At 35.5% G+C, this 12,891-nt stretch overlaps 1 protein-coding gene across 2 annotated transcripts in view; it reads right to left on the reverse strand.

Moving 5' to 3' along the window:
- Window positions 1-113: 113 nt before the first annotated feature.
- Window positions 114-12,891, reverse strand: part of chrm3a (cholinergic receptor, muscarinic 3a) — a 131,894-nt gene continuing 119,116 nt past the window's right edge. For both annotated transcript variants that reach the window (XM_087290327.1, XM_087290328.1), the window contains one exon: window positions 114-4,726. In XM_087290327.1, coding sequence (XP_087146453.1) covers window positions 2,920-4,707 — 1,788 coding nt within the window. In that variant the 5' untranslated portion in view covers window positions 4,708-4,726 and the 3' untranslated portion in view covers window positions 114-2,919. The remainder of the gene's footprint in view (window positions 4,727-12,891) is intronic.

Raw genomic sequence — 12,891 nt, forward strand, 5'->3', positions numbered from 1 at the left:
TCACATGGCCTTTCTTCCTATTAAATTCTGCCAATAGCAACGGATGCAACTTCTTTTAGGAACACGCAGTGTTAGGCCTTATACCACCCAACAAATACTTTTACACAAAAATGTTGCATATTTAAAATGTTACATTTATTTTGAGAAACAATCTGAGGAAAAAATGCATTTTTGTAACATTCAACAGTTATCACAAAATCCGACAGTAAGTCTATCATTTAACTTTTACACAGCCAATTTGGAACCAAACAAGAACACAGTCACATACAACACACCGCACAGAAGCTCAATTTAACTTTGATCTTTAAAGGCCTTAAAAAAAAACATACAGCCTTTTTTTGCTATGTAAAACATAAAAACATATCAAAAAGTTACATTTTCGTTACTCTAATAAAAATGGTGTGTCAATAACAAATCAGGCAATTTCTCAAAACACTACAACGGTGTCAACTTTGTGTAATTTCCAATCTAGCTTTAAAATTCTCTCCTGTTCATTTTAACAAAAGTTTTAGGAACATAATTTTTTTGTCTTGAGGATGGAAATTACACCGTTTGATATAATAATTACAATTTAGAAACATGTCAATGTACTGCATGTACTGCAAGTCCACTAGTTAGTAGGCAAATTAAATAAACTGATTGTAAAAAAGTGTGTTTTATAAGGTTTTCTTCTGGTAACACTTTACAATAATAGTGCATGAATAATGATGTAATAATATGTAAACTAAACATTATTATGAACTAATGATGAGTTAAGGCATGTGCTAATCATGAACTAACTTTAACTACAACATGGGTCACATGAGTTCATTGGCTACCTTAATCACTTGTTAGTACATGTTGTTAATTAATGTATTAATTAACATTTAAGTTTAAGCTAAATGTAATCAACAAAAACTCATAAGCCGTTAATATATGATTATGTCATGACTTGGAGGGGCACATTATCATTAACTTATCCTCAACTACTTATGAACATGAGTGTTTAAACTGTTGATGTTGACAGAACACCTTTCTATTGTTATTAAGTGTATGCGCACTAGACGGACGTGCATAAGGAGTTCATGAGTAGTTAAGGATGGGTTAATGATGATGTGGCCATCCAAGTAAGGTCATGATATAATTCTACATTAACAGCTCATGAATTTATGATGGTTAAATTAAGCATAAACTAATGTGGTGCTTAATACAGGGTATATGCAGGAATCCTAAAAGTAATTTCAATACCTTTTTAAGACATTTTAAAGATCTTCACAAAATATTTTAAGACCTCATCAAGTTCAAATCAGTATCACACGTTTAACTTAATAAACAGTTGTAGTTAAATAAATTAATGGAGCACAACCATGCAGCAGATCTCAGATAAGCTCAGAAGAAACAAAGCTTGAAAGATTAAATTATGTGACTGTTTTAGCGACAGGGTTCAGACGCTGTTTGAACTCGTCTTTCTCGTCTTTTTCTCGCAAAGACGGAGGAGCTCGGCCGGATGTGCCCGGGCCGAACCAAACGCATAGATCGAGGAAAATAAATATATTTATGCTTTTTTGGAGTCAAACACTTCGGACAACGTTCGAAATTTAGGACCTTGTAAAAATTTGATTGAGACTTTTTAATACTTTTAAGGGCCTTAATTTTCCTCATAATTGATTTATCAACTTTTAATACTTTTTGGGACCACGTGGACACCCTGTAATAAATGAATTAACAAACAATCATGTACCAACAAGTAATTAAGGCAGTCGTTATTAACACACAAATTCCTGTGACTCATGTTGTAGTTAAAGTTAGTTCATGATTAGTGCATGCATTAATTCATCATTAGTTTATAATAAAGTAACGTTTAGTTCACATTACATGTTACCTATTTTCTTCCCTGAGCCAAAGGAGCTCAGAGTTGAAGAAACATGCACGCTCGGTTGATAGGTCTGAATTTGGTGTGCTTTTTAATCTAGAAAACAGTCTGTATGTAACTAATTTGAGTTATGTTAAATTAAGTGGTAATAGAGGAAACAGTTTGGCTTTAAAAGAAATGACCTCCCAGCACAATAATGTTAAATCTGAATGTCCATTAAACAGAGTTAAAAACATTCTTCAGGTTTTATAATTGATTTCACAGCTAGCCCAGTATAATCAGTGCACAATCTCAAAGTCAAACGTAAGGCATTCCAAACATATACAAATATATTCAGTGTGCACTGAAAACATACATAATAGCTATTGAAATACTTGTAGCAAAACAAATGTAAACAACCACGCTTTATAATACAAGAGCAGCTTACGGAAGTGCTGTTTATGAATAACCAAAAGAAGAGAAAATCCTACAAACTGTTCAACTGTGGCTCACATGTTGCAGAAGAACACTTACACTTACCGAGACAGCACTGAACCCCTGTGTGGCACGTTTTCACAGAAATCAGCAAATTTCACGTACAAAAAGAAATATCTTATAATTATTGTTCACCGTAAATACTTTCATATACATTGCAATATTTAAAAATCATATTTTAGTTTCTGTTCATTGACAAGAATGAAATATGTAATATTCAATCCCAAAATATTCAAACAATTATCTGAAGAGTATCGCATCTGATAAACTCTCAGAGATTCAAAATATACAGTCTACATTTCAAATGTACTTTTTTTTTACATATCGCTGAACTCCTGAAAGTTGGCACTGAAGATTTAGTAAAAGGCATACAAAAGTCCACAGGGAGTACAGATGGCAATTGCACTTGCTCAAACCACAGTGTCTGAAAATGTTAAGACCAAGAGACCCAGGATCAAAAGACACTGAACTACACGTCCACATCAAGACTTACATATTAAAGCTTGAGTATATAATACAGAGTCTTGAGGAATCACCTCTTGAATCTTTCATTTTAGCATTAGCACTTTAGCTTCTTCACTGTTCTTCATTTGCTATGTGGAGTCTGTCGGTATGGGCCTGTGAAACCTCACAGCCTGTCTTTGCGGAAAGCTTGGCTTGCTTTTTTTCTGATCCCAGCGACATAGCAGGATCATCTTGAAAGTGCTACGAAAAGTTTTGTTGCAAAGTGCGTAGCACATAGGATTTACTGTACTGTTGACGTAACATAACCAATAGCCTAGCGCCCAGAGGTTCTCAGGTATGCAGCCATTGCAGAAAGTGTTCACCAATACCATGATGTTATAAGGCGTCCATGTTATGATAAAAGCAAAGAGGATGGCGCTTAGAGTCTGTGCTGCTTTCTTTTCCTTTATTAGCGACATGCGCTTGCGCTTGGTGATTTGTGTCCTTGCGCGAGCTGCAAAACGTTTTGCTAAAGCTGCCTCTTTGAAAGTTATTGGTGCTGAGGGAGATTTGATGGTGGTGTTAGTGCTGTCTGTGGTGGTATCTGTTGTCGGCTGTATTGCAGACATTGACTGAACTTTACTCATGCCACCCACAAAGCGCTTGTTCCCGTTGGTGACAGAGCGTGAGATGCTGCCATCCCTGCTGTCCTTCTCCTCGGCTGACCGTAAGGGATCTTCCTCTGTGTCCAGTTCCTCACAGGAAGTGACCTGGGAGTTGACTGCGGCCCTCACGCCAGGCAGACTGAGAACAATTGAGAAGATGGCTCTTGTTGTAGATGGTGCGCTCTCGTCTTCATCAGATGAACCCGAGTGATCAGCTGAAAGTCCAGCGTCGTTGTTGTTCCAGCTGTCACTGCTGCTCTGATCTGCCTCCCTATTTGGCCCACTTTTATCACTGCCACCAGACTTCCACCCCCAACAGTGGAATCTCCCACTCAGACTGTGAACAGAGGCTTTTTTATGACCAGGTTGGCCCAGTTCAAAGCTGCTGCAGCTCCTAGAGCTCCCTCTAGTGGCGTGGAGATGGAATCGTGGTCGCTCAACACCTCCAAATCGTCCACCTGAACCTTGCAATCCAGCAAGTTCCCGTGATCTGTTTTCTGTCTCTTTGTATATTCGCCAGTATAAAACGCTCATTATCGTCACCGGCAGGTAGAACGCCGCCATTGCGGTGCAAAACGTAATAATAGGCTCGGAGAGAAACTGAATGTAGCATTTATCCTGTGGAACAGTTCTTTGTCCTACGAAATACTGCCAAAACAAAATGGCAGGTGCCCAAAGAATGAGTGACACAAACCATGCCAGGCCAATCATCACTCCTGCTCGCTTGGTGGTGCGTTTGGCACGGTACGTCAGAGGCCTCGTAATGGAGAAATATCGGTCAAAGCTAATGACAAGCAGATTCATGACAGATGCATTGCTGGCTACGTAGTCTATGGCTAGCCAGAGGTCACATGCCCAGTTTCCCATCGCCCACTGGCCCATGACGATGTAGGCAGTGTACAGGTTCATAGAGATGACCCCAATGATGAGATCTGCCACGGCTAAGCTGAGTAGGAAGTAATTGTTAACTGTTTTGAGCTGTCGGTTGACCTTAAATGACACCATGACCAAGATGTTGCCGATAATAGTAATAAGGGAAAGCAGGCCTGTAAAGACAACGATGAGAATGACCTGCCAGAGCGAGTGTCCACCCAGAGGATCATAGGATTGACCTTCAGCCTCAGCATTACTCCCATTGAGCTTGAAAACAGCAGTGAGGTTGACGAGGCTTGTGTTCTGGAGCAGTGGCCACAGAGTGGATGCCGGGTACATTCCCACTCCGAGGGTGTCGGATGGAGAGAAGTGGCCCAACTCGGTGCTGTTGGAGTCCATTGTGCAGGCCGGGCATATTCTGAAAAAGGAAAATATTATTAAGTTATTCTTAATCATTTGATATTTAAGTCAAATGCTTGCGATGAAAGCTGACAGAAAGTGCTTTGCACATTTAAAGGGTGGTGATGCTACTAAAGATCCAAGGTTGCTGTTGCTTTATATCTACACTAGAGGGTGATGTTGATCCACTAAATCAGATCATCAGACAGGTATTAAACATTCAGTCCTTTTTAAAAACTTTGAGAGGATTAAACAAAATACTTTCTCAAATATAGCATAAAATACCTAATTGGAATCTTTCTGCAGCCAAATATGTAGATGTGTAAGCAGCAGAGTATGTGAAAGATATGAAACAGTTGATTTTAGTGAGAGAAAAAAAAAAAAACATTAAATCAAACATCTCCAAACATTAAGTATTGAACAGTCATTGATCTTAAAGAAATCTTTTATTATTTTAGGAATACATCGGATGAATGATTAAATACTGTATATATATATATATTTTTTTTTTTAATGCACAAACAACAGTTCCCAAATTTCCAGAGAATGAATAATGCTGTAAAGGAACTTGCTCATTATACATATTTTTACATTGAAAAAACAAAAATGAACCAAAAAATCTTAGAGCGATTGTAATTAAGCTGTGCTTGTAGCCTTATCTCCCTATTACAAATTAAAAATTCTCATAGGTCATAGGTGGCATTTCATTATCTGCTCTCACTTGGAACGTCTTGTTCTAAGAAATTTAAATTACACCATACAAAAGTGAAAATTAGGTTTGTCCCATGTGAATTCATAAATAAATCCAGTCTTTCATAGAAAGTTTCCCACAGAACTGTCAAAACTTACAAAACACAAACAAGCTCAGGCCTTTCATTAAAAGTATAAAATAAGCTAGTGCATGTATTTTCATTTCTTAAAGAGTGAAGGACCGTTTTAATAATGCAAAATAACACATCAAGAGATAAATAACTCAATATGTTTTCAAAAATAGATCCTCCTTACTAATGGTGCTGTGGAAGTACACAAAATAGGTCTGGATAGGAGATAACGGATACACAACAATAAGATGTTGTTAATATAATGCTAGACTGAATAACTTAATCCAGAACAAAATTACGTTACATCGGACCCAACAAGAACATAAAAAACATTGAACACTATAAAAACCTAACATAATAAATAAGCTTTTAGAATTTCAGAATTATATGAAAATATAGTTATGTCAAATATAACCCAATTTGAAATAAAAAAACAAATCACAGAAGGGAATAAAAAAATTACTTAAAAAAACAATTGCACAGTTTGTTATAATAACTATAATATTAACAATTTGTGCTAGTTTAACTATTTATAGATTTATTATGCTATCTATCAATAGTATTTAAAGCATGGTGTTCAAAAGTCTTAACCTTGTCTTAATTCTATAAAATCTGAATAAAATGTGTGTTAAAGCTAGTTTCCATGCTAAAGCACAAGCTCTGCATTAACATACTAACAGCTAGCAGATCAATATGTGCAGTGTTTCTGAAGAACATTTTCAAAATAGCTGCTATACACTTCAGTTAAAAGCTGTGACACTCAGTCTCAGAGCTAGCAGACACACGAACAGCAGGGGAAAATGTTCACGTCGAGATAAACCATGGGCGAGGTGTTTCTTTACTTTATTCTGCAAGAGGAAGTTGTTGCGGCTCTTTCCCAGAATGCCTCATAAATGCACAGTTAATCTCCTTGATAGAAGCACAGAATAAAATGTAACTGGCTCATGGCCAAGGACGGATAAACATCTCAACGCTTCATATAAAAATCATATCTAGTTCTTAACCAGAAGTTACACACAAATACACACAAACAAATGTTCTTTCTTTAAAAAAACAATCTTACAAATTTAAAAATAAGTCTAAAAAGGCTGCTCTTGAAGGAAAGCTGACAATCATAAGGCATCATAGAGCAGAACAGGCCTCCATTACTAAATATAGTCATCATAAACTTTCAAAAGAAAGCACTGATTCTGAACCAAGAGCATCTGTCTTAGTTTCAGATACTTTTTCATCTTGATAAGGCAATGGGATGCAGCAGAGAAAAGTAGACGAGATGCGAGATTAGGGAATGACGGTCTGAACACATAATCACATTGTCGCTAAGATACTATATATGGGCTTGCCTTGCATATTTTAAAAAGAGAAAAGAACAAATGGGTATGACCATTGCTATACACACACACACACACACACACACACACACACACACACACTGCAGAGTCAGAGGTAATTAGCTATTGGATTCGATCTCAGTTCTTCTAAAGCAGAAACAAAGGATAATTACCTTACAATAAGCAGAGTCGTGTTTAAAACTGAGAGAACAAAACAGTCACGCACAAACTGGTTTGTTAAAAAATAATAATAAAAATGGGAATAATTATAAAAATATACAGACTTTTTTGTCTGAAAAATAAGTTGCTTATTAAAAGTTTTTTTTGTTTTTGCATGACAGTGCCTTTATTTGTGTAATGGGTTTAAATCACCCACTTCGAATGTTATCACTGGTTATCAGCTGATAGATATGGGCTACAGAAGGCTGCTATCATCCATCCACATGGGTAATCAGCTATACTGATAGAAAAGACTCAAGATCTGTTTTTACATTACTGTGACAGTTGAGTTTACATTTGGAGTAGGGGTAAATGTTATAAAAATACAATTAATGGTACATTTAATAAAGAATATAAATAATAATTATGGTGAATCAGCTATACTTATAGAGAAACCTCCAGATCCAGATCTGTTTTTGCATTACTGTCATGAATGGGTTTAGAGTTGGAGTAGGGTTAGACGTTAACAAAATACAATCAATGAGAAATGTAATAAATAATATAAATAATTATTGTTAACTTCCGGCCTCATTCATATGTGATCTATAGTTGATTAAGCATGTAGAGGGTCTTCTGAGCATACCATTAAGTGCAGAAGGTCCCTACTGGCCCATATGTACAGTATCAGCTGATAACCACTGATAACACCCATTCAATCAAGTGATAACATTCGAATCGGCTGGTTTAAAATGCCTCTATAAAAGATAGCACTGTATAATTTTTGTTCTAAAAATGAACATTTAGAGATGTCTGTCTGAAACAACTACTACATTAACTACATTAATTGACAGACAAATAATATATCAAAATAAATACGGATTTCTCCAGAACGGACTTTAGGCATGAGAAAATGATGGTGAATGTCAAATTGGTAGCTGAAAGTAAAAAAAAAAAAAATAATAGTTTAAAATGATAAAATAGTTATTTTTTTGGATTTATTTATGCATTACTGTATTTAATTTAATAGGGACAGAACTAAAAATCGCAGAAAAAAACATTATTATTGTTTGTTTTAAAGGGATAATTCACCCAAAATTAAAATGACCTCATCATTTATTTTCCTACTGTACAATTGGTTTTAAAAAAGAGAAAATGATTCAGAAAAAAAAACTTATGTAGAAAAATTCTGGTTGTTGGCACCTTTTGACTTTTGACTAAAAAATACTATTGAAGTTAATGTGTCAGTCTTTTCTGGTCAATCTGTGCATTTTGGTTGAGTTTAAGGAAGGAGGAGGGTGGAGGAAATTGATCAGTCAGTCAGTCAGCTGACAGTGGCCTCTGACAGAGTTATGAAAGTAGAGTAGGCGCAAATCACTTGCGAGAGAAAATTGAGATCTCAAAAAACGTACACACCAGCCTCTGGCAGCTTCGCAAAAACTGCAAAAAAAATCTGCTGGGATGTATTTGGCGCTCTCCAGAAATGTATATAGGGGTACACAATCACAATGAGCTTGGATTGCAGCAAAGAAGCTCAAATATATTTTTGAAAAAGTAAAGGGTGAGTAAACAATGGTAAATTTTGGGGTGAACTATCCCTTTAAACTAAATTTTCCAGGATTATTGATGAAAATTCAGTAGAACATTTAATTATAAATCTTTGTAACTTGACAAACGTCTTTGACTTTTGGATATTGGAAAGGAAAGAAATGTTCAGAACTATATGAATGATGGAGAACTGCATACAAGACAACTGTAATAGCTGGTAATCTCTTAAATATCATACTTAAGCACAGGCCTTTTGTAAGTAAATATGTCAGCATTCAATACAATAAAATAAAACAAAACCCTCAAAGAAAGCTTGTTGTTAAATACAAGCTTCTTGTTCATTTATCTGAGTGAGAGATATCAGCGGCAGAGAGGGAATCAAACAACAAAAGATGAAGTCAGAAAAAATCTAATTGGCATTGGGCTCTGATTCGGACCCCTGCTCTCCGCGTTCAGCTCTGTGCTTTTATCCTATTAGGATTGTGCTCTGACCTGAAACACACAAGCTCAGATGGAGGACTGCAAACACATTTTGTACAAAACTAGTGACACGCATAGTCGTAATTCCATTAAGTCGAGGAATTTGGGAATTGTCTAAATTTCAGTTGATCCGCAAGCAGCTGATGAACGGGCTGTTGTCATGGGGACCGTGGAGGGAAGCGGGAGGAGGCAAATGCAGTTACAGTCAACTGTATGTTCACATACACACATGTGTGAAATTCAGTGGAAAATGAAACTATAATTCAATTCAAAGGTGAAGAGGGAAGCTGAAGAGAAGTAGATTTTCTTTTATATAAGCCCCACACACAGAATAAACTGCATGTACAGTATAAGCCACAGGTTGTTTTTCCTTTATTCACTCACAGGATTTGAATTCTAGTATTAATATTAGGAAGTTTACAACACAGTATAACATTGATATAAGTTCAAGCTGCTTATGCCAAACGTACCGGCTTCTAGCCAAAGCCCTGATTAAGCTTTTTATATAATATAATAACAAATAGTGGTGTGAAGTAACAAATTACAAATACTTAAATGACTGTAATTGGGTAGTTTTTCCTCAGGAATTATAGCTTACCAAGTTGTTTTAAAAATGTGTACTTTACTTTCACCTGATTACATTTTTAGTGCAGTATTGGTACTTTTACTCCACTGTTTTCCACCTGTAGGCACTACTTTATTATTTTTCTTGTCTATAGGGATTGGCCAGAAGAGAAAAATTGGAGGTAGAGTACTAGAAGGAGAATTATCAGTTTGTGCTTGCCATCCAATCAAATTGCACAAAGAAAATTGAATTATAAAGAACAACCTTAATGACAAAATTGTTACACGCAATGACTGAAAGACTGTTTAGACTGCATGTCACTGATGAGAAGATGGTGTTGTTTACTGTATGATGACTGAAATCACCAAATGACGATTACTAATCACTAAATGTACTACAGAATGTTCCGTTTTCACACACACACACGAGCTAAAATTGATGCATCAACTATTTACAGCATAATACTCACTACTCACTACTCCTGAGTACTTTTAAAGGGCTACATTTTACTCATATTTTGAGCAATATTTACAACAGATACTTTTACTCTACTTGCACATTTTTGGATAAGTATTGGTTCTTTTACCTGAGTATGATTTTTCAACACTTTTTCCACCTCTGATAATAAAACTGTACAAATATATTTATAATATACACACATATACCAACTTATAAAAAAAGACAATCGCTAAACAATTAGTGTTTACACCTCTCCTGTTCAACATGTATATGCTCCCTCTGAGCCAAATAATGAGAAAGAACCAAATCTCCTACCACAGCTACACTGATGACACTCAGATCTACTTAGCCTTACTGCCTAATGACTTTAGCCCCTCTGCCAATGCATTGATGAAATTAACAGTTGTATGTGCCAAAATTTCTTCAGTTAAAGAAAACTAAAGTCATTGCATTTGGGAACAGAGATGAGGTTCTCAAGGTGAAAGTGCATATTGGTTCTAGGGGTCAAGCAACAAAAACTAAGGTCAAGAATCAGCATAATATCATCTCCAAAACATTGCAAGAATTAGATGCTTTGTTTCCTGTTAGGGCTAAAAGAAACGTGTTCATGCTTTTATCAGCAGCAGCATGGATTACTGTAAAGGATTCCTCACAGGCCTTCCCAAAAAGACAGTCAGGCTGTTGCAGCTCATCCAGAATACTCCTGCCAGGATTCTGACCAGAATCAGAAAATTAGAGCACATCAAACTTGTCCTCAGGTCTTTACACTGGCTCCTAGTTTACATTCAGAATAGATTTTAGTATTGTTACTTGTCTATAAATCCCTAAATAGCCTAGGACCTCAAAGAATTACAGATATGCTCACTGAATATAAACATAACAGATCAATCAGATCCTTAGAATCAAATAAACTAGAAATTCCAAGATTTCAGTCAAAGCAGGGTGAATCCGCCTTCAGCTTTGCCCCTCCCTGCTAGAATCAGCTTCCAGAAATGGTCAGACATGCTCCAATATTAGGCTCATTCAAAAGCATGTGTTAGCTGTGCCTTTACTGAATGAGCACTGTGCTAAAGTATGCGTGACAGATCGCACTATTATGTCTTTCTTTTCTTTTTTGATCTTTAAAGTATGTGATTTAACACATTTTAATCAGATTTAAAAATATATATTATTTGTTGTTTTTATTTTCTTGTATTTGTTTCTTTTATTCTTGTTTATTTAAAGCACTTTAAATTACTATTGTGTATGGAATGTGTTATAAATAAACTTGCCTTGCAAACCTGATTTAGTTTGCACCACTTTTTCAAATTTCTTTAAAATACGTTTAAATTGGATAGCTTTTTTAAATTCACTTGGCAGGCTACTTTCCAAAGCAGTGTGCTGTACCTTGAACTGAAACCCAATTTATCTTTGGTACTGTGCAGTTTTATTGGATACGCTTCTTATAATGACCCTTTTGCTGCTTGATCTAGTTATTAATTGGCATATAATTTCTGGAGAGAGATGATGCATTTTTGTAACTATACACAAAAAAAGACGAAACTAAGCAAACTATATTTATGATGACATTGAATTGTTTTATTCAACACTTTTGTTTGTTTACAACCTATGAATTAGCAATTACATTTTCACTAGTTAAATTCACCAGTTCTTCATATTAGAAATTTGATTTAATCAAGACTGTAACAATGCCCGTATTGATATCATCAATTTCTGTAGCAATAGTCTAATTTAAAGCAGAAACCAAATTCTCTCAATATCAGGATAATATGCATAAATATGTCAGTACAATTAGTCGGTTTGCTTTTTTAATTCAATTGGCAGGCAAAGCAGTGCACCCTGAACTGAAACCCATTTATTTTTTTGTCTTTAGTATTGTGATTAGATACACTTCTTATAATGACCCCTTTATTGCTTGATCAAGTAATTAATTAGCATATAATTTTTTGGGAAAAATGATTTACATATTTGAAACAAGAGGCACAATAGTAAAAATGTCATATATATGAATGGCATAATTCGCTTTTGTTTTTATACAACCAATGTATTAGCAATTACATATTCATATCAGTAATTTGATTTAATCAAGTGCTGTAACAATGCCAGTATTTGATGTCAGCAATCTCCACTAGCAATAGTGTAATTTAAAGCAAAAACCAAAATCTCTTAAAACCCGATAGAGGAATTTATCATTTTAATTAGAGAAAAGTTAATATTTTATATAAAAAATGTATATACTAAAAATGAAAAATGCTGGCTTTTCATGTTTTATGTGTACTTAATATACAAACTGTATAATAAATCATCTTACTCCAATCACACACCTCAAAGAAAACATTCTGCAGTTCTACATTTTTAAAATGCTTATTTCTGTATGGAAATACAGAATGGCTTAATGTTAGCACTGTCGCCTCACAGCAAGAAGGTCACTGGTTTAAGTCACCACAATGTTCTCCCCGTGTTGGCATGGGTTTCCTCTAGGTGCTCCAGTTTCCCCCACAGTCCAAAGACATGCACTATAGGTGAATTGAATGAACTAAAATTGGCCATGGTGTATGAGTGCGTATGTGAGTGTGTACTGTATGGGTTCTACTCAGTGATGGGTTGTGGCTGAAAGGGCATCCACTGCGTAAAACATATGCCAAAATAGTTCTGCTGTGGCGACCTCTGAATTAGAGACTAAGCCGAAATAAAAAGTAATGAATAAATTAATAATTCTGTATGATTTATTAGACATTTTCCTCATTGGCACCAAAATGATTTGTGCCCAAAAATTCTGATATATACTTGTCGGGACATTTGATGTGAGACACACACAGACACA

Source organism: Danio rerio, chromosome 17 (genome assembly GCF_052040795.2).
Source record: "Danio rerio strain M-AB ecotype USA chromosome 17, GRCz13ab, whole genome shotgun sequence".
Lineage (NCBI taxonomy): Eukaryota > Metazoa > Chordata > Actinopteri > Cypriniformes > Danionidae > Danio > Danio rerio.